At 44.2% G+C, this 21,384-nt stretch overlaps 1 protein-coding gene across 1 annotated transcript in view; it reads left to right on the forward strand.

The window, feature by feature from the left end:
* The window catches only part of HYDIN (HYDIN axonemal central pair apparatus protein), a 340,806-nt gene that overhangs the window by 267,525 nt on the left and 51,897 nt on the right, over positions 1-21,384 (forward strand). Inside the window, exons 53-62 of the mRNA XM_032424356.1 lie at positions 404-602; positions 4,246-4,345; positions 6,268-6,367; positions 8,087-8,255; positions 8,718-8,956; positions 10,937-11,054; positions 16,976-17,180; positions 17,891-18,126; positions 19,530-19,681; positions 19,770-19,959. Of these exons, the coding sequence (XP_032280247.1) occupies positions 404-602; positions 4,246-4,345; positions 6,268-6,367; positions 8,087-8,255; positions 8,718-8,956; positions 10,937-11,054; positions 16,976-17,180; positions 17,891-18,126; positions 19,530-19,681; positions 19,770-19,959 (1,708 nt within the window). The remainder of the gene's footprint in view (positions 1-403; positions 603-4,245; positions 4,346-6,267; positions 6,368-8,086; positions 8,256-8,717; positions 8,957-10,936; positions 11,055-16,975; positions 17,181-17,890; positions 18,127-19,529; positions 19,682-19,769; positions 19,960-21,384) is intronic.

The raw sequence follows: 21,384 nt of genomic DNA on the forward strand, positions 1-21,384 counted from the left end.
CCCCTCCAAAAGAAATCAACTGCCAAAGTGTGTGCATATTTGCATTTTTCTCAGGACGACTCACTTTTTCCAAATTCTCTAAGCAGTCCATTATCCTCAGAGGTTAAGAATCTTTGGTTTAGAAATTAAAGCACAGAGAACACTAGACCAAAACTGGAACTTAACATTTCACTCACTTGCATTTTATTATTCTAAATAGAGAGTGTTTATTTTTGGGGCTACTGAGAGAGAATATTATGATATGTACCCTGCATTCCTTGATCATTACTGCCAGGCCCCATTCCCTGATAAACTCTGCTTAGTGAGCTAAACAATGATTGAAATCACCAGAAATGCTTTTTCGGACCTGCCATAATAGATCAGAATCATTTGAAACTGACAAAATTTCTTTTGGTCTCCACAGAAAAGACTCCAAGGTAGTTCTTCTCCGCAACGTCACACCCCTGCCCGTGGCCTGGCGGATCACCAGCCTGGAGCACCTGGGCGATGACTTCACCGTGTCCACCATGCAGGGGACCATCCCCCCCAAGGCTGAATACAGCCTGCAAGTTCACTTCCAGCCCTCCAAACCTGTCAACATCAAGAAGGTGATCCGGTTGGAGGTGAGGCTTCACACATCTCCAGACGTGGTCATCAAGATGTGTACATGTTGGGTTCTCTGACACACACACACACACACACACACACAGAGCCATGTCTCCATGTTACACGCTCCTAACTGATCCCTGTTTGACAACCGCTGACCCACAGCATCTTGCTCGGCACACAACTGTAAGCTCCATCAAGGCAGTCTTGTTCATGGCTGATTGCCCAGTGCCACAAACAGAGCGCTCACTCAGAGTGAGTGAGGGAGGGAGTGAATGATGTTACCATCCCGATGGAAGCCTGAGACTCCCGATTCCACACTCCCAAACCCGGTCACGGCTCAGATGCCTATCTCAGTAACATCACCTTCCGCCCAGGTGCTTCCAGTAGACACCTAAGAACTGTCTTGGATTCCCTCCTTCCCCTGACAGCCTGCCCTCCAGCCCAGGGCTCCGACTGTCTCCCAGTGTATCTCCCGCCCACCCACTCCTCTGCCCACACTGCTGCCACAACCCTTTCCCAGGCCGCCTGTGGCATCTCTTGCCTGGACTTCAGCAGAGGCCCCATTCCTGCTCCAGGTCAGTCAGGTCAGGCCCCTCTCCTCCCTGCAGCAATCTGCTGGTTCCAGCTGCAGTGAGGATCAAGCCCAGGGTCCCTGCCAGCTTCTCAGGCCCGTCCTGCCTCGGTATCTACCCTAGCTCTCACACATCGACTCTTGGCTTTTTCCTGCCTCAGGCCCTTGGCCTTGCAGCAACCCTGCCAAGAATGTTGCCCCCAGGCTCTGTGGGATCCACTAAACAGCACTGCTCCAACTGGGTTCCCCTAATCACCGCGTAGAAGAAATCCCGTTATTTGCAATCACTCACCCTGCCTTCTGTATCTTTCAGAGCGCCTCCCCCTGGCGGATATCCTGTTTGTTTCTTTACTTTATCCTGTGAACTCCATCAAGGCAAGGTCTTGCCTGACTTGCTCATCATCTGTGTTCATTCCCGAGAGCTGATGTAATAAATGCCCACAAACTAAGTGGCTTAAAACAACACACATTTATTCTCTTACAATTCTGGAAGCCAGAAGTCTGAAATTAAGGTGTCTGCAGGGTCACAGTCCCTCTGAAGCCTCTAGGGAAAAACCCTTCCTCGCTTCTTCCAGCTTCTGGAAGTTCCTGGGCTCCTGGCTGCGTCACTCTGATCTCTGCCTCTGTCTTCACATGGCCTTCTTTGCCTGTGTCTTCTCCTCTTCTGTCTCTTGTAAGGACATTTGTCATTGGGTTTAGGGCCAACCCAGATAAACCAGGATGATCTCATCTCGAGATCTTTAACTTAATTACCTCTGCAAAAACTGTTTCCAAGTAAAGTCACATTCACAGGTTCCAGGGGTTAAGACATGGCCACCAGCCAGTCCACTACCCCATCATATCCCCAATGTCTAGCACAGGCCCGAACGTAGAAGGTACTCAGTAGAATCTGTAAAATGAACAAATGAATGAATGAATGTCATTGATTTTTGATGCTTGCATTGATTCTGCAACAATCAAGGGATTATCCAAGCTTCTCTTTGAATAGTTGCAGGGATAGAAAACTTACCCATACTCAAAGTAGTCTGATCTACCTTTGAGCAGGTCTGACTATTAATTCTTCCTTGGGTTGGGTTCAGATTTCCAACTGTAACTTACAGGAATTAATCCTGTTTCTACTTTTGGGTCCACTCAATGGATCCAATCTCTCTTATCACCTACTTATGACGTCCTTAAGGTAGCTGAACACAGGGGCGCCTGGGTGGCTCAGTCGTTAAGCGTCTGCCTTCGGCTCAGGTCATGGTCCCAGGGTCCTGGGATCGAGCCCCGCATCAGGCTCTCTGCTCCGCGGGAAGCCTGCTTCTCCCTCTCCCACTCCCCCTGCTTGTGTTTCCTCTCTCACTGTGTCTCTCTCTCTCTGTCAAATAAATAAATAAAATCTTTAAGAAAAAAAAAAGGTAGCTGAACACAGATACTGACAGGTTCATTTAATCAGCAATTGTTTTTGAATATCAGAGGGTGATAGTCAACGTTTTAAACATCAGTCTCTACACAGACATGGGTCTCTGCACAGTGAACCCAGGCCACATGGCTGGTGTGGGGTCCCCGCTGTGTCAGCTTCATCCTTCTTTTGCTGGATCATGGGGCCTTCACGGGTTCCCATGGTAGGAGTGGTGGGGGAGGCAGGCAAGAGGGGATTCTTGGAGAGGTCATGTGACAGCTGTTTACCAATTGGTATGGAAACATTTCTTTATTCTAGGGATGATATGGCATCCCTGTGTGTTCTAGTCAAAGCAGACACAGTGGGTTTCCCCTCAGGCTCCTCAAAGTGGTCTAAGGCTTCTCTTCCCCAGATTATATTCCTTCAACACCTACATGAGGAAGTGCCTTGCTTTCTGGTCCCTTTGGAAAGTGCTCTGGTGTACTCATTTTATTTTATTTGTGTACCTCTTAAATTGTTCGTTCTATTTCCGCCAGTTACAAAATTTAATCTCCACCTCCACTCCAATAAGAAAACAAAGGAAATAGAGAGCTCTGGGTACACGCTGTCTGTCAGGAGAAAAACACTGTGTAAATTCTGGAGCTGATAATCCAAATTCTTTGTCATGTTTTTCCCTCCTGCTGTCAGTCCTTCTTGTCGTCTCTGTCAGAGGCTGAGCAGCAAAAGAAGGTAAAACTGAAGTGGGTCCAGTTTGTTCTGTGAAACATTGGCAAAATGGGTGATGAAAGAAAAGATGGAAATTCTGAATTAAAACTTGAGTTTGGTGACAGCTACAAATTTCCCACTTGACACCAAAGTACAAATCATGGGAAGCTGGTGATTTTATTTCTTAACTTGAGACATCAACAGAGAGGCAGGGGTGTCCAGGAGAGCCACCCCACTGCCAACAGCTCTTCCCCTTGATGAATGGACCCTTTATCACCCACCCCCTTGTTTGTCTCAAGAGTTAAAAGTTGGGTCCAGCTGACAGCTGACACCAGTTCAGGTGCTCCTCAGGACAGGAAGGAAGGGAGGGGACATTGAGCAACTGGGGGACAGGTGCAGGCTTGCTTTTTTTTTTTTTTTTTTTTACATTTCCAACTTGAATAGCGAAGGTGTCCACTTAAATAAAACATGTGAAATTTCCTGGAGAGAAACATTACACTTACATTATATGAAAATCTAGCACTTTTTCTACAGTTTGAACCAGAAACAAAGAACAGAAGAATTCAGATTTATAAAATTAGTAAAGCAAGGATGATTTACAGTGTGCAGGTTTTCCATTTCAACTCTCAGAAAAATGCTCTTCAGGTTTATTTTATTTAAAAGTCCCAAGGAACACTTCTCTGCAATGTATACTCATAGCCCCAACTTCAATAATGCGGTGAAAATCACGCAAATAATTTAAACCTCATAAGTGGACAAGATGAAAAATGCAGTCCCTTTTCCCCATTCTTATATTGATTGTCTACACTGGCATTTCCCAAAGAGTGTTATGAGAACACTAATCATACCAAATGCTCAGTGAAGACAAAAGCTAAATACACTTTTAAGATATTCTCTACCGTATCTCCTCCTTCATCATTCCAGCTGTGTGGTACATAGTTCAAGCTCCAAGCCCCCTGTGGATCTTTCTTTTACTGAAGAGTCCCTTTTACCCTAACAGGTTCTGGATGCAGACAATCTCATTGGTGTTGTTCAGATTGAAAACATCTTGGTCTTTGCAGAGTCTTACGACGTTGCCTTGGACATCACCTTCCCCAAAGGTCTGTTGACCCCTTCAAGGAATGGGTGTTTAGAAGTCACATCTTTTAGTGCAATGTATTTCTTATGTTGAGGAAGACTAGTGGTTGTTGGGGAGGGTGTGGAATTTCATCAAATAGTAATGCAAGTCCCAGAGTAATGTCGGCAACATGACTACGAATCTTAATTTTCTCCAACTGGAGATGAGAGGGGGCGGCCCTAATTATAAAGTTGGCAGAGCTCTTTTCTGAACCAGCCATCCAAGAGTAAGTACCTATCTCCCTAACTGCATTAGTCTTCCATCACTGCTGTAACAAATTACCACAAACTGTGTGGCTTAAAACAATACAAATTTATCATCTTACAGTTCTGTAGGTCAGAAGTCCAAAACTGATCTAACTGGGCTAACATCAAGGTGTCCGCAGAGCCACATTCCTTCCTGGAGGCGCTGGGGGAGAGTCCATTTCCTCGCCTTTTCTAGCTTCTAGAAGCTACCTGCATCCTTGGCTCATGATCCTTTTTCCTCCATCTTCAAAGCCAGCGACACTGGGTCAGATCCTTCCCACGCCACCATCTCTCTGGTTCTCCCACTTCTGTCTCCCTCTTCTACTTGTGTTGTGATTACATTGGGCCCATCCAGAGAATCCGGGATAATCTTTCTATTTTAAAGTCAGATGACAGATAGATAGATAGATAGATAGATAGATAGATAGATAGATAGAGTCAGCTGATTAGCAACCTTAGCTCCATCCATCATCCCCCTTTACCATGTGACCTACCATATTCACAGGTTCCAGGGATTAGGACACAGACAACTTCTGGGGGCACAGGGCATTATTCTTTCTGCCCACCACACTGCCCTCACAGCCAGGTTAGATCCCTCCCTTTTAGCATGCAGTTCTTTGTTATTATCCCTTCTTCTGATTGCTCTCCTTCTCAGCAAGATTCAGAGAAGATGAGAGCTGCCTGTTTGCTTATATGTCATGAGTCTTATGTACAAAGATATTTATTGCAGCATTATTTGTAATAATGGAAGATTGAAAATAACTTAAATATCTATCAAGAATGGAACACTATTACCATAGAAATAATATTATAAATTATAGAACAGCATATCATGGTATATTATATAACCATTAAGATCACATTTATAAGGAGTTTTTTTTTTAATTTTTTATTGTTATGTTAATCACCACACATTACATCATTAGTTTTTGATGTAGTGCTCCATGATTCATTGTTTGTGCATAACACGCAGTGCTCCATGCAGAACGTGCCCTCTTTAATATCCATCACCAGGCTAACCCATCCTCCCACCCCCCTCCCCTCTAGAACCCTCAGTTTGTTTTTCAGAGTCCGTCATCTCTCATGGTTCGTCTCCCCCTCCGATTTCCACCCCCTTCATTCTTCCCCTCCTGCTATCTTCTTCTTTTTTTTTTTCTTAACATATATTGTATTATTTGTTTCAGAGGTACAGATCTGTGATTCAACAGTCTTGCACAATTCACCGCACTCACCATAGCACATACCCTCCCCAATGTCTATCACCCAAGGAGTTTTTAATTATGTGGGGAAATGCTTATGATGCAGTGCTAAGTAAAACAATACAAATTTATATGTAATATTCTAACTATGTTTATTATACACCTGATGCAAAAAAATTTTTTTAAATACCAGAAATTTTAGCTAAGGGAAAGCATGAAAGGAAGGATGGTAGTCCTAAAATGGAAGCCAGAGGGAGCTACCCAAGTTGAAGTAGGTGCAGGAGCAGTCTATTGTTTGTTTGTTGAGAATCAATTACAGGAGGTTTTTTCAGCCGCAGTGTTTTCAGAAAACAAATTCTCTAAACTTGTCACCATGGATTTTCCATGTGAACTTCAACTCCCTACTTCTCACTCCCACGCCATCCACTTCCCCTCCCCACGCTGGCCCCTGGCCTCTGCAGGAGCTGAAGGAGGCCTCGATTTTGGGATTGTGAAGGTCATGGAAGAGGCAAAGCAGCCCCTGCAACTGAAGAACCGTGGGAAGTATGAGATCATGTTCAGGTAACCTGGAAACCATCACGCATATGGTCATCTACTTCCGCTCATGGGAAGAAAAGTGTTGTCTGGGTGATAAAAAACAGAAACTTGATTGAGGAAATCATAAGAACCATCTCTGCTTGTAGCCTCTCTCAGGCTTCAAATGAATGGAATTCCAAGGGCTAAGAGCAGGGATTTTCACACTGCTTTCAACTCTGTGGCTTTACAGGAACCCTTAAAGTCCCTCTCAAAGCACCCGGAGCCACAGGGATCTGAGGGTGGGAGAGAGACTCAGAGGGAGAGGTCGGGAGGAAGAAGTCCTAGGTGAGGGGAGGTCCTGCGGGTGGAAGGAGAGACTAGAGATGGGGACCTGGCCTTCAGCTGTCCTGCCCTCCTTTTGGCTCGTATCTGTTTCATAAGTTGGCATTCCACATAAGATTTCATGTGAAAAAGAGGGATTTTTCCAATTTTCTTTTTTTAATATTAAGAACCACTGTGTTATAGAACCCAAATGGTGGCCTGACGGAATGGAGCTCCAGCTTGTGCTCATCTCTTGAGATGAAAAATGAAGCACTAAATAAGAGATTTCTCAGAGAGGAAAGGGTGGTGCTGGGTGGGGAGAGGGAGGAGGTCACCCAGGCAGGGCCACACAACCCTTAGAGGCAGTGCCAGCAGCCATGGCCAATCTATTCTATGGAAGATGATCCTTCTCCTGGAAGAATTTGCAGTTGGTAAAGGGACTCCCCCCTCACAGACTTAGAAGAAATTCCGTGCATTCATGATAGCTTCATTTCAGCTAAAAGAAGGCTGAAATGAGAGAGGTCCTACCTCAGGGCTACCATTACTAGACCCATAAATTGAAATATATAAATATAAATAGAAGCTTAACAAGCTTAGAAAAAAGCCACTGTCGCCTTGGAATTAGCACTGAGTGGAATCTTGCCATCTTAGGAGTTTTGTTGTAGGTTATCACGGAGCGTTAGTTCTGCTCTTCTAGATTACATGGACCAGTCACCCTCAGGATGGAGCAGGTGATCAAAATTTATTGAAAGGACTTGCGGAGAAGTGAGGAAGCTCAGGCACCAAGCATGTAGCAATGGAGCGGCCAAGTCTTCTGGAGCATGGGGATGACATTTAGGTCCCCACAGTAACTCCAGGTGTCCCACCTCCACTTAAGTTTCTTGCTCCTGCTCCAGTCCCTCTGCCATTCTCACGAGTCAGTATGGTCTCTATGGCTTCCCATCTCATTCCCATTGGGCCGTGGCCTCCCTTTCCAAGTACCTCTGTTAAATGGCTTCTGCCCCCCACTTTCTTTCTTTAGATCCCCTGGCTTCTGCATCACTGTTCCCTGTGTGTGTGTGCTGTATTCAGGCTCAGAGAGGGGAGGAAGGGAGACAGAGAGAGTGATAGAGAAGCAGGAAGAGAGAGAGAGAGAGAGAGATGAATTCATTTAGTTGGTCCATATCCAGCATCAAGTGTCCCTGTTGCACAGAGATCTCCTGCAAAGGCACCTCGTGACCTCAGGCTAGAAATGGCTATCGTTGCCTCAAGCATCACTCCCTGGCCTAATCAATCCTGCCTGCGGAGGGGTGCTCACAGAGTACAAAGCACAGTGGGCACTTCTAGACACAGTGCTTAAGCAGGACCAGAGACATGGCAGACACTCAACAGTCTGGAGTCTCCTCTCTAGTATCTTGGGTTCCCCATAATGGCTTCCACTGACCTTTCATTCCTATTATTCAGCTTTTCTGTGGACTCCTTAGGGATTTTGGCAACCAATGTAAATTCTATGATCTCAGTCCAACCCAAGAAGGGCTCATTAACCTCAACAGAAAAGCCCACAACTGTCCAGGTGTTATTTCGTGCTAAAAAGGAAGTGAAGATTGAGCACCAGCCAGTTCTTCGCTGTCAGGTAAAACAGCTCAAAGGGAGGATTCACTCGGTGGCAGGATTGTCGGACTCATGTCAAAAAGAAGACTACATGGTCTTCTTTTTGAAGAAGGGTTTGGTCCCCAACTAGCAGGCAGGAGTAGGTCAGGTGGGGGGTGTGCAAAGTCATCAGGAATCGAGAGTGCCAGACAGGCAATAGAGCCCCTGATTTTGGGGAGCACCAAAGGTGCTGAGCTCAGTCATCAAGTGCAAGAGAAGAGTGGGGAAGTGAAAGAGGAGGTCAAGTTGGTCCACGTTGATCCATGGCTGCTACATAGTAAGTTTGATACCAGTATTTGCTAATACTGTTGATGCGATAATATAAAGAAAATAAAAGAATGCAATTGATTTCATGTCAGTGATGAAAGCAAAGAATGAAGTAGACAGTCCTGGAAATTCTTCAGCATAGTGGCTGACATCTTCCCAATTATTTCTCCCTTTCTAGATTATTGAGCCCAGTATCACAGAAGGAGGTGAAATCATTGCCAGCATCCCAATTAAGTTTTCTGTGAATGCAGTGTACTCCAAATACAACATCAGCCCCTCCTCCATCATCAACTTTGGGGCTTTGATCTGTGGCACTCGGAAAAGCACCACCTTCACCATAGAAAATCAAGGTGTTACTGACTTCAAGTATGCGCTCTATAGGCTGACCGGGGAGAGCCCCATTCATCAAAAGAAAGCGTAAGACAAGTCTTTACTTAACTCATGCCATTCCCTGGTTAATTCCCTGCATTGTGTTTTACAAAGAGCTTTCATATATTTTATCTAAATTCACCCAGTCCCCTTTTGTGGGGTGAGGTCACTAAGGTTTAGAAATGGCTCGGCTAAGGGCGCCTGGGTGGCTCAGTTGGTTAAGCGACTGCCTTCGGCTCAGGTCATGATCCTGGAGTCCCGGGATCGAGTCCCGCATCGGGCTCCCTGTTCAGCGGGGAGTCTGCTTCTCCCTCTGACCCTCCCCCCTCTCATGCTCTCTCTATCTCATTCTCTCTCTCAAATAAATAAATAAAATCTTAAAAAAAAAAAAAAAAAAAAGAAATGGCTCGGCTAAGATTAGGCAAGAAATCACCAGTAGATCTCAGTTCTGAACCCACATCTCTGCCCTCAGATTTCATATGCTTTCTTCCTGCTGTCACACACGTGATAGATTTAATTGAACAAATGTAAAGTCTTCCGTGTGGGGTTGTGTCTATTGTCCTGGTGCTTCCAGCATGCTACAGGACTCACAGTAAGTCATTGTCCTATTTATTGTCCTGTAGGATACTGGGGGACTAGTATAACCATGAGCTAAGTCAAAAGAAATCAGAGCTGTGCTTCATGTGGGGGGTGGCAGAAGGTACCCCAGAAGTGTAGATGAGAGAAGCACACTGCTGCCTTCCATCTACCGGGCCTGCTTTCACCTCCACATGAAGACACTGTCACAACAGCTCACTTAGTTGTTCCAATGGCAAACTCTCTATTCTTCACAAGGCAGCTCTTAATCAATTCACTAAAATAATTTACCTTTTTGAGTGCTTTTGGCTTTTGGTGGTCATATTCTTTTTTGGCAAATTAGGGATAGTTTTACCAGTTCCCAAGTCTCCTTGTCCTGACTAATTGACTCCCTAATTAATTAATTAATTTAAAATTGACTTCCAGTTAATTGTTTCAAATCAGAAATACCTTGTTTGTAATTGTTTTGCATTTTTGTAGATATCCTCTTCCATTGTGGCTAAGTTTGAATCTATTAAGAAATTTTGGGTTAAGCTATCTAAAATCTCTTTTGGAAAAGAGAAAAAAAAAAGGCCTAGCCTTTTTTCTCAGTGGCTTTTATAATAAAGGTTGGTGAATGATTCTTGCTTATTAATACTAATATTTGCTTCACACACAAAAAAAATAATAAAGTCTCTTCCAAATTTAATTTCAACTTAATTTATTCACTTTTTTAGCATTTATTTTATAATAATTTAATACTGTTTATAGACAGTATGATGTATTTGTATTTGCTTTAAATTGTTTTTAATTATAATTTGTTTTTTATCTTAGTGTGTACAAATTAATGCAAAATATTAAAAGGGGGTTGAACTTTTTAGTTGTTCTGGTCATTAAGCAAGTAAATGCTGAACTATATAAAACTCTCAAAAGTTTAAGATTGCACCTCAAATGCATTTGACATGGTAGGTTAACTGGCCTCTAGACAAACTAATTATTGGGTAAATGAGCTTCAAGTGAAGTAAACAGCTACCAGAACCTATGTTGGAGCTATTGCTTAAACTCAGTTTGAAAACACCATGACTATAAATGTGAAGAAAAGGGACAGAATTTAAGTTTATTTGACATTTCATTTTTTAAAGTAAGGTCAGGTTAAAGATTTTTCTACAGATGATTTTCTATAAATAATTTTCACACACTGCTTTCCAGAGAACTCAAGTAAACACTTATACATTATTGTTTTCTTGCAGTAATTTTCAGTGTCTTTATGAATCATGTTTAATAAGTCCAATGACTACATAGTTTTTGTACAATTGTTAAATGAGGTTGGCTAATGATAAATAAGCTGACTTTCCCAGATGCCCCCTTGGCTATCTCCCCCATTCCTAAGAGAAGAGACCATACAATTAGCTGACAGATGGTATTTAATGTCACCACCCCAACCTGAGGGTGTACTCTTGCTTCTTTAATCAGAGTCAGCCATGTTAGACATGCAAGATCCCGGGAAAGCGAGAACTTCTACAAACCTAGCCCTTCCAAAGCAACTAAGTTCTCTGATGCTGTTCAGAAAGAAGTAAACATCACAAACCAGGTGAGCACCCTTTTCCTTCTCAAAGGAACCCTGTAAGGCCACCTTCCAACTAGTTCCCTCCTGCCTAGTTCCTGCAACAGATACCTCCCTAGGCTAACAGGATCTGAACCTACTGTGACAGGAATACTAGTTCTGTTGAAATATCACTTTCATTTTCAGGCAAGGCGTTGACTTTTAATTTGGAGATCTTCTTCTGTTTTGAAACCTTCATTTGCTCTCATTGCCTTAAAATTAAGTTTCAGCTCTTCATATATATTTTAATTAAGAATCATTTGTTTATAAGAAACAAAGCCCATTGGGACTGGCTTAAATAAGAGCAGATTTTAAGATTTCTGCTCTAGTAAGATGAAGTAGATATACCTTTCTTTATTCTGCCCAACTAAGGACAAATAAAAACCCTGCACATCATGTGCAAAACAAATGTTAGAAGCCTAAAAGGTAGGGAGAAAAAAAATCAGACCAGCTAGGGTCCTTGGGACCAATGAACATCACAATGGTGAGTTCCCTGAGTTTCCTTTTTGCTTCATAGATCTAAAACTGGGTGCTAAAGGAGCCAGCAACCGAGAAACATCAATAGACGGAGACCAAAAAAAAAGCCCCCCAGGGCACCTGGGTGGCTCAGTCGGTTAAGCCGCTGCCTTCGGCTCAGGTCATGATCCCGGGGTCCTGGGATCGAGCCCCACGTCAGGCTCCCTGCTCAGCAGGGAGCCTGCTTCTCCCTCTGCCTCTGCCTGCGTCTCTGCCTACTTGTTCTCTCTCTCTCTGTGTCAAATAAATAAATAAAATCTTAAAAAAAAAAAAAAAAGCCCCCAAAAAGCCTGCTCCTACTAGCCAAAGGACCAGGAAAAGAGGAGCCTAGCAAGATAGAAAACTTTCAGATAAGAACTATTCTATTACAGTCAAATGCAACAGGACAATCTATGTGGCCCTACCCAATCCCTGCTAGCAAAGGCCATTGGGGAGTTTAGATTTATACTCTATCCAAGCTGTCATGAGGTGCCCCAACCCCCTGTTGTGTTCAAGAATGCCCAGTAGGGAGCTAGAGCTTTCATTATCCCCTCCCACCTCCATCATTGTCAATGAAGCCACCACGTGGGAAGCCTTGACTTCCACCCCAACCCAATGGTAATGAGATGTCCCTCCCTCCCCCACAATGGGCCTCCCTACCCTAAGGCATCAGCAGAACAGCAGCAAGGCACTCTACCCCTCCCCACCAGGGAGGTATCTGTCTAGGACTAGTAGGCAACAGGAACTGCCACCCTGTCAGGCAGTTGTGAGAAGTCCAAGTGGGAAATCAGGACCACCACCCCCACCTGGCAGCAATGAGGCAGTGCTCCCATGTCCCTCGCCAGAGCAGTGTCAGAGCAGGCCCGCTCAAACAGAAGATTTAAATAAGATCCAGAGTCTCATAATAGCTAAAATTCCCAGGTTTCGAATCAAAATCATGCATCATACCAAAAACTGGAAAGATCTCAAACTGGAAAAAGACAGACAATAGGTGTCAGCATTGATATAACTGTTAGAATTACTGACAAAGATCAGACAGCAGCCAACATAAAAATGCTTCAAAGAGCAATCACAAACATGCTTGGAACTAGTGAAAACGTAGTTATTTCTCAGCAAAGCAAGAGAAGATATAAAGAACCAAATGGAAATTTTGGAAGTGAAAAAATAACCAAAAGTTAACTCAGTTGGTGGGTTCAACAAGAGAATGAAGGGGACAGAGGAAAGAACTCATGAACTTGAAGACAGAACAATAGAAATTGCTATCTCTCTTTCCTATTGCTCTCATAACAAATTACCTCAAATGTAGTGGCTTAGGACAACACAAAGTTTTTAGCTTATACTTCTGTAGGTCAGAAGCTTGACCTAGGTCTCACTGGGCTAACACCAAGGTATTGGCAAAGCTGTATTCTTTTCTGGAGACTTTGGAGAGAATCCATTTCGTTACCTTTTCTAGCTTCTAGAGGACACCTGTCTTACTTGGTTCATGATTTCCTTCCTCCATCCTCAAAACCAGCCATGGTGGATCAAGTTCTTCTCACATCACATGACTCCAGCCTTTTCCATAGTCACGTCCCCCTCTAACTCTCTTAGGCCTGCTTCTTCCATATATAAGGACCCTTGTGATCACACTGGTTTCAGGATAATACAGGATAATCTCCCCATCTCAAGGTTCTTAATTTAGTCATATCAAAAAGTTTGTTTCCATGTAAGGTAACATATTCACAGGTTCCAGGGATTAGGATGTGGACATCTTTGGGAAGCCCTTATTCTCCCCAATCTAAACAAGAGAGAAAATAAACTCTGTTTTGAGTTCTATTGGAAAAATCTATTTGAGTCTAATGAATAAAAAAATGAACAGACCCTGAGGGACCTGTGGAAAGAATTTAATATCCTTGTCATCAGAGTTCCAGAAAGAGGTAAGAAATAGGGTTGGGCTGGGCCACCTGGCTGGCTAAGTTGGTAGAGAGTGTTCTCATGTGACTCTTGATCTCTGGGTCGTGAGTTTGAGCCCCACGTTGAGGGTAGAGATTATAAATAAATAAACTTTAAAAAAATAAAAGAAGGGCACCTGGGTGGCTCAGTCGTTAGGCGTCTGCCTTCGGCTCAGGTCATGATCCCAGGGTCCTGGGATCGAGTCCCACATCAGGCTCCCTGCTCTGCGGGAAGCCTGCTTCTCCCTTTCCCACTCCCCCTGCTTGTGTTCCTGCTCTCGCTATGTCTCTCTCTGTCAAAAAAATAAATAAAATCTTAAAAATAAATAAATAAAAAAGAAAAGAAAAGAAATAGGGTTGGGCTGAAAAGGTACTCAAAGATATGATGACTGAAAGCTTCCCAAATTTAGCAGAAGATGTAAACCTATAGATTCAAGAATCAGGGCAATCCCAAATAGGACAAATCTAAATAAATCCAAACCCACACACATCATAGTCAGACTTCTAAACACTAAAGACAAAAAATCTTAAAACCAGTGAAAGAGGAAAGACACCCTACATATAGGAAGGAAACTATTTGAATGACAGCAGATTTCTTATCAAAAACCATAGGGGCCAGAAGAAAGTGTCTCAACATTTTACAAGTGCAGGAAGCAGATAACTGTGAATCCCAAATCTTACATACACCAAAAATATGCCTCAGAAATAAATGGACAAATAAAACATTCTTGAATGAAGGAAAATTAATTTGTTACTAGCAGGTCTCTCCTAAAAGACTGGCTAAAGGAAGTTTCTCTGAACAAAAAGTAAATAATAAAAGAAGGAATTATGGGGGCAGCTGGCTGGCTCAATCAGTAGAGCATGTGTGACTCTTGATCTCAGGGTCATGAGTTCAAGCCCCACGTTGGGGGTAGAGATTTCTTGAAAAAAAATCTTGGGTGGCTCAGTCAGTTAAGCATCCAACTCTTGATTTTGTTTCAGGTCACGATCCCAGGGTTGTGAGATGGAGCCCCACTTTGAGCTCCACACTCAGCGGGAAGTCTGCTTGAGATTCTGTCTCTCCTTTTTCTGCCCCTCCCCCTTACCCCCTCAAATAAATAAATCTTTTTTAAAATTAAAAAAAAAAAAAGAAGGAATTATGAAACATCAAGAAGGAAGTAAAAACATGGCAGGCAATTATGTGTGTAAATTCAATAGACTTCCCTTCTCTTCGAGTTTTCTAAATAAGGTTTATCAATTAAAGCAAACATTATAACACTAATATGATTCTAAATGGATGTAGAAGAAATATTTTCGGCAGAGGGTAAATAAGCAATTGATCAACAACATGGTAAATACTATAATTGAGGTGTGTGTGGATGGAGAGGCTCCAGAAAGGTGAAGGAATGAGGTCCTACTGTTCCTGGTAACTGTTAAAAGTCATTGAAGGCTTCATAGAGGAGGAAGACTTGCTTGTGTATTAGGATTGTGTTTAGCTACAAGAAACAGAAAATCCAATATTAGTGGTCTAAACAGATAGGATATGGGGTTTTTTACTTTCTTTTTTTATTAGTTTAAGGGTAGAATTTAGTGATTCATCAGTTGCATATAACACCCAGTGCTCATTACATCAAGTGCCCTCCTTAATGCCCATCACCCAGTTACCGCATCCCCCTACCCACCTCCCCTCCAGCAACCTTCAGTTTGTTTTCTAGAGTTAAGAGTCTCTTATAGTTTGCCTAAGATATAAGGTAGACCGTTGCTTGTGTTGGCTTTGAGGCTTATTGAAGTCTGTGTGAGTCTCTTGACTTTTCCTCATGGTTCCAAGATGGCCGCTGCAGCTCCAGCTACCACATGAGCATTGAAGGCAAAAAGAAGAGAAAGTAGATACTCTGCACTCTCTGGACATCAATACTTATTGACTGCATTTGGACTGAATTTTCTACATGTTGGTTTTTATGTCTTCTCAAGTATTTACTTCTTCAACAGAAGCCTTCTATTTAATTAACATACATCATTTTCTACATATGTTTCTATAACTCTCATCCCTTCTAATATATGTATGTTTGGGTTTGGGGGGGGGTTGTTCATTTTTGCTTGTTTTGCTTTCTTCAGTGAAGCAGCCTCTCTTTAACACCCTACCTTTCAGTTCCAATGACCTTGCCTGCTCTCCCACCTTGGCACTTCGCTCTCAAGGTCACACCCTGGATCTTGCATCAAAGGGAACTGAGGTGTTTCTGAACTCTTGATTTCTAAGATTCCTTTCACTGACCACCATTCCTTTCTCCCTACTTGTTGTTTTGAGTCCACCCTTTCCAGCTGTTCTTTGACTTCAGTGTGAGTTTGCTCCTTTAGACAACATTCAACCATATTCTTATTATCCAAACCTTCTCCTTGTCACCAATCTATATTCCCACCAACAGTGCACAATAATAATTTTGACACCAGCCATTCAAATAGGTATGAGGTGGTATCTCGTTGTGATGTTGATTTGCACCTCCCTGATTGATTAAGGTGATCAACTTTGTTGATATGATTTTATTAAGAACCCTGAGATGGGGGGAGATTGTCCTGGATTATCCTCAGCCCAGTGTGATCACAAGGATCTGGGAGTGGTTGGGGGAATGGGGAGATGTTGGTCAAAGGGTATAAACTTCCAGTTACAAGATGAATAAGTTCTTGGGATCTAATATTTGCATGGTGACTCTAGTTAACAGTACTATATTATATACTTGAAAGTTGCTGATAGAGTAGATCATAAACATTCTCATCACCAAAAAAAACGGTAATTATGTGAGCTGATTGATAGATGTTAACTAACCTTATTGTGGTAATCATTTTGTGGTATATTCCAGTATCAGCACATTGTAGCCTTAAACTTATACAATGTCTTATGTCAATTACATGTCAATGAAGCTGGGTGTGGGGGGAAGAAGAGGAAGGAAGCTCCTAGGAACCAGAGGAGTGCATGATAATATCCCATTTTTTGAGCACTAATTCTGTGCCAGAGGCTATGTGAAGTGTCTCACACACATTTTTTCCTTTGAAGCCTCCAGTGATTCAAGGTAGGGGGTTTAGCCCCATTTCATAGATAAACTGAGACTCAGAGAAGTCACTTGTCCAAGGTCAAACAGTTAAAATATAGCAGGGGTGGGATTCAAACTCATGAGTATCTGACTCCGAAACCTACAACCTCTACCAGAGCTCTGTCTGCACCCCTCTGCCAGGAGATTCCCATCTGGGTAAGAGTTGTGTGATGTGGAATATGTCTGTTTCCTTCAGCTCCCATTCAGTCACAGTCGGTCAGAAGAAATGTGCAGAGAAGGAAGAACTGAGGGAGCCCATCCCTGAAGATTCCCCAGGCCCTCCCTGCCTCCAGGAGAAAGCTGGGGCTCAGAGAGAGCCTGTGGAGAGAGGCCCCGCGGGCCCCTCTCAACACCATCTCACAACTCAGTGGGAGGGCTCAGACTCTGTCACTCACTCTGCCTCCTCCCCTTCCTGCAGGCACGCTTCACCCACGGCATGTTCACTGTGTACCCTGGGTTTGGCTCCATCCCCTCCGGAGGAACGCAGGTCATCACTGTCGACTGCGTGGCTGACCCCGTGGGAAGGTGTGAGGAATTCATAGCGATCGATATATCTGACCGAGACCCAAGAGACCAGCCTGCGGGCATTCCTTACAGCTTGCTGGCCGAAGCCTGTCTACCAGGTACCGGGCACTCAGATTGGACAGCACCCTCCCCTTAAAAGACCCTCCCCCTCCCACCATGCACATGTTGAGCAGATACGGCCGCACTACTTCCTTTGGGTCCTTAGAACTTCCTCTAGCGTCTTCAGCCATATTTTTCCTTAAAGACTTACCAGGCATCTATACCTAAAAGATGTGCAGCTTTAAGCTCCTAGTCTTCCTGAGTTTGGTCCAGGATTCTCAGACAAATAGTATTATCTGGGAATCATGGTGTAATGGGATATGGCACAGGACCCAGGAACACTGAATCCGGCCATTCCCTGTGGGCAACATATGCACAGAGAACAATGGTCAGTGACTGTGCATACTCTAACTTTAATTAAGCAAGATTCAGGTAAAGCACAGAGAGAACTCCTCTTGCTTTGACTATAGGCAGCATACAGCCTCGCACCAACATGGGCCAAATGCCCCCTTCCTTCCTAAGCCCACCCCAGATCCCAGATCTAACCTCTCCTTACTACTGGGAGGAACATATGGTTGGGGTCTGACAACCAACAAGAGCAGTACAGAAAAGGAAGAGAAGATAGAATTTGTACCATCACTCCCACCCGCTTGTGTGAATTCCCCTACACCTCCTCTATGACCATCCTCCGTCAGAATCCAAATCTTCACATTAGCAATTACAGAAAGCAGGAACTGGGCTATCAGGCCTCGTCTCTCATTCTCCCCAGCCTTTGTGACTGACAACAATGCCTTGATATTTGAAGAGCACCAGATTTGTAGCAGCACCACTCTGCTCAACATCCTACAGACCATAGAGAATGGGGGGCTCTTTGTGGAGGATGAGAACAAGTTCATCTTCTGCAATGTCCTGGTGGGTCATCAGGCCAAGGCTCGGTTCAAGATCAGCAACGTGGGAAAGATTGCCTGTGATGTGAACATCATAGTTAAGCCCATCTCCAACAAGGTAAGCAGCCCCAAATGGCCCTAGCCCACTGTGGTTGGCATGAATCCTTGGAAAGAGCTCTTAGAAAACCTGCTCTAGCACTGCTAGACCTGAGTGGGGATTATCTGGCTCTCAGGCCCTGCTGTAAGTCACATGAGGTCACTGAGTGGTTTCCCCTAGGCCAAGAGCCAGACATTTGTCCCAGTGGGTGCCTCCTCTTGGTTTTAAAGTGGTACACAGCAATGAGCAACTCGCTCATCCATCAACCACTCAGGTAGGTGTGGAATAGATGAAGCATGGTGGGGTGAGCCAAAGGCACGTGCCATCTCAGGCAGGCTGCCTCGTGTTGCCCATTTTTCTGGTAAGGAGGATTTGGGGGATGTCAGATTACAAGGGCAAGGAGAAACGAACATTTACTGACCCCGGCTGCATGCTAGGCACTGTGTTAAATTATTTACGTGTATTACCTCAGTTCATCCTCACAGAAAGTTTGTATGATCAGACTTTGTAGTACTCTCCTCATCTTACAGTTAGGGAAATGAAGCCTAGGGATACAGGGCTACATTTAAAGCCAAGCTTCATCCACGTACAAGGTAAATAATAAGTGCCCATCTCAAGGCCTATAGGTTCAGAGCTCCCTTCCTCTCCAAGTCAGACCACACTGAAATCCTTTTTCCTCACAATGGAACAGAAAATTCAGGATACCAAGAGAGAGGGCTCAGTCAATAGCCTATCAGATGCGCTGCAAACACGGCCTGGTCTCGCTGTGGCTGCTTTTGTCCTCTGCCCAAAGGGGGAATCTTAGCTCCCACTCCCACTTAGCTGACATTGTTCACGTGGCCGATGGTGGCAGGGAGACCACTGCAGGGGTGGCCTAGTCTAGAGCCTCGGGGGGGGGGGGGGGGGAGAGAGAGAGAGAGAGAGAGGGGGTGTGTGTGTGTGTGTGTGAGTGTGTGTGTGTGTGTGTGTTCCCAGGGGACTGTCACCACAGAGGGGTAGGGTTGAAAGACTATCTCATCCCTTTTATGACTTCTCTCAGGCCCAGGTGACATCCAGTCATTACTCTCTGACCTTTCTGGACCTCAAGGGGCAGCTTTCTTCCTGTTCTGCACTAAAAACATAAAAAGGAAGCAAGCCTGATTTCTCAAAGATAGGTTTTTACCAGGGGATTTGTAGATACAAATTTTTTTCCTCCCTAATTTGCAGACTGTCCTTTGAAAAGAGCAAAGAAACCTTAGTGCCCTCTGCTTAAAAACAAGAGGGGATAGCCAGTCTTGAATCCCACTTGCCACCCTTAAGAATGAAAAAACCCTTTTGAGGCCTTGCTGGGGTCCCTAGAGTCCCTACAGTCTTCCCAAAACACTGCCACAAGATGGGGACAGATAAAGTGCTAACACACCCTAATCCCTGCTCTCCCTCCCCAGCTCATTGCCCGAATCACTGACATTTTTGACGTGGAACCTAATAAGATGTGTGTTGCCAGCCGCTCACATGCCTTTGCCACGGTGACCTTCACCCCGCAGACCATGCAGACCTACCAGTGTATCTTCGAGGCTACGTTGGATGGCTTGCCTAGGTACCAGCCCCCTCTCCTGCAGGCTGAGGATGGAGTGTCATTCCTGGCACACCAGGCTGACAGGCCTCCATCGTCCTGTTCCCTGCAGCAACCTGACCAGGAACCGAAGCCTTGTGTTTGATATCGTTGGGGAAGGGAACCTCCCTCGGGTGACCATAGTGCGGCCAGTTCTCTGCAACCAATATGGAAACCCCTTGCTCCTCTTCAAGAGGCTTCTGCTTGGTCAGTCAGAGAAGCTGCCTCTCATCCTCAAGAACAATGGCACCATCCCCGCCCAGGTACTGCGAGAGGTGAAGTATGGGATGGAAAGGGAGAAGAATGACTCAGAAGTAAGACTTTTAACATTGAGGTCTCTGCCATCCCTGATCTACTAGGACTTCTTTGATGTTCCTCATACATTAACCTGTGTAAGACGTGGGACACGCAGAGCTGAGTCAGCCATAGTGTTTGCCCTCAAGGAGTATAAGAAAGCAGATTACACAGCTCACTGATAGTTACTATGTGAAGCAGTGTGCCCGGATGTACCCTGAGCTGAGTGGGGAGGACTATGGGTATTCTTGGTGTCTTCTTTATCCTTCCCCTTTTTCTGTAACGAACACTGCATTTTTGATAAGGAAGAAACAAAAGAAACCTCAGTAGGAGTGAGAGATGCCACATCTCAAGGGACTCTTGGTTCAGCAATTAAATTGTGTTTTTATTTTTTTTTTCTGTTAACATCCTTATTTTACCAAAAAAAAAAAAAAAAAAAAGAAAGTAATAAATTGTGTAAGGGTTCTACAAAGAACTGTAGGACTTTTGAAAATGATCTACTCCCATCTAGGGGAATCAAGGAAAACTTCACTATAAAATGACATGGAAGCTGGGCATTGCAGGACAACTGGGTTTCAGGAAGGGGACATGGCACTGAGTGCATCCCAGCTGGAGAAAGAAAACTATTCAGACAAAGGCACAGAAGCAAAAAATGTGTCCAGTACAAAACAGGAACTAGTAAGCACCCAGCTCCGTGAGAGCACAGGGGATAGAAGAGCAGCAGGAGATAAAAATAGAAGGGTAGAGTAAGGACAACTCGCGGGAGGCTTTGGATTCTCTCTACATTTTAAACCCTACAACATGTTCTTACTGTCTTGTTGGGGTTTTTTTTTTTTAAGATTATTTATTTGAGAGAGAGAGAAAGTGAGAGAGCCCGAGCAGGGACAGAGGGGCAGAGGCAGAGGGAGAAGGAGACACCCTGCTGACCAGGGAGCCCGATTTGGGACTCGAACCTAAGACCCCGGGATCATGACCTGAACCGAGAGCAGACGCTCAACCGACTGAGCCACCCAGGCGCCCCTCACTGTTGGGTTTTGTTGTTCATACAGTTAAGGCTCATTTAGATTGACCCACAGAGTTATCATTTTTATTGCACTTCACTCCTCCATATCCATCTGTCCATCTGAGATCCTTTGCCTACCCCCTGAAGAATAGCCTGTACTATTTCCTCAGTGCAGGTCTGCTGGTGGTGAATTCTCTCAGCTTGTATTTGAAAAATCTCCATTTCTTTTTTTTTTCATTTTATTATGTTAATCACCATACATTACATCATTAGTTTTTGATGTAGTGTTCCATTATTCATTGTTTGCATATAACACCCAGTGCTCCGTGCAGTATGTGCCCTCTTTAATACCCATCACTAGGCTAACCCATCCCCCCACCCCCTCCCCTCC

This window comes from Phoca vitulina, unplaced genomic scaffold (assembly GCF_004348235.1).
Source record: "Phoca vitulina isolate PV1807 unplaced genomic scaffold, GSC_HSeal_1.0 scaffold30, whole genome shotgun sequence".
Lineage (NCBI taxonomy): Eukaryota > Metazoa > Chordata > Mammalia > Carnivora > Phocidae > Phoca > Phoca vitulina.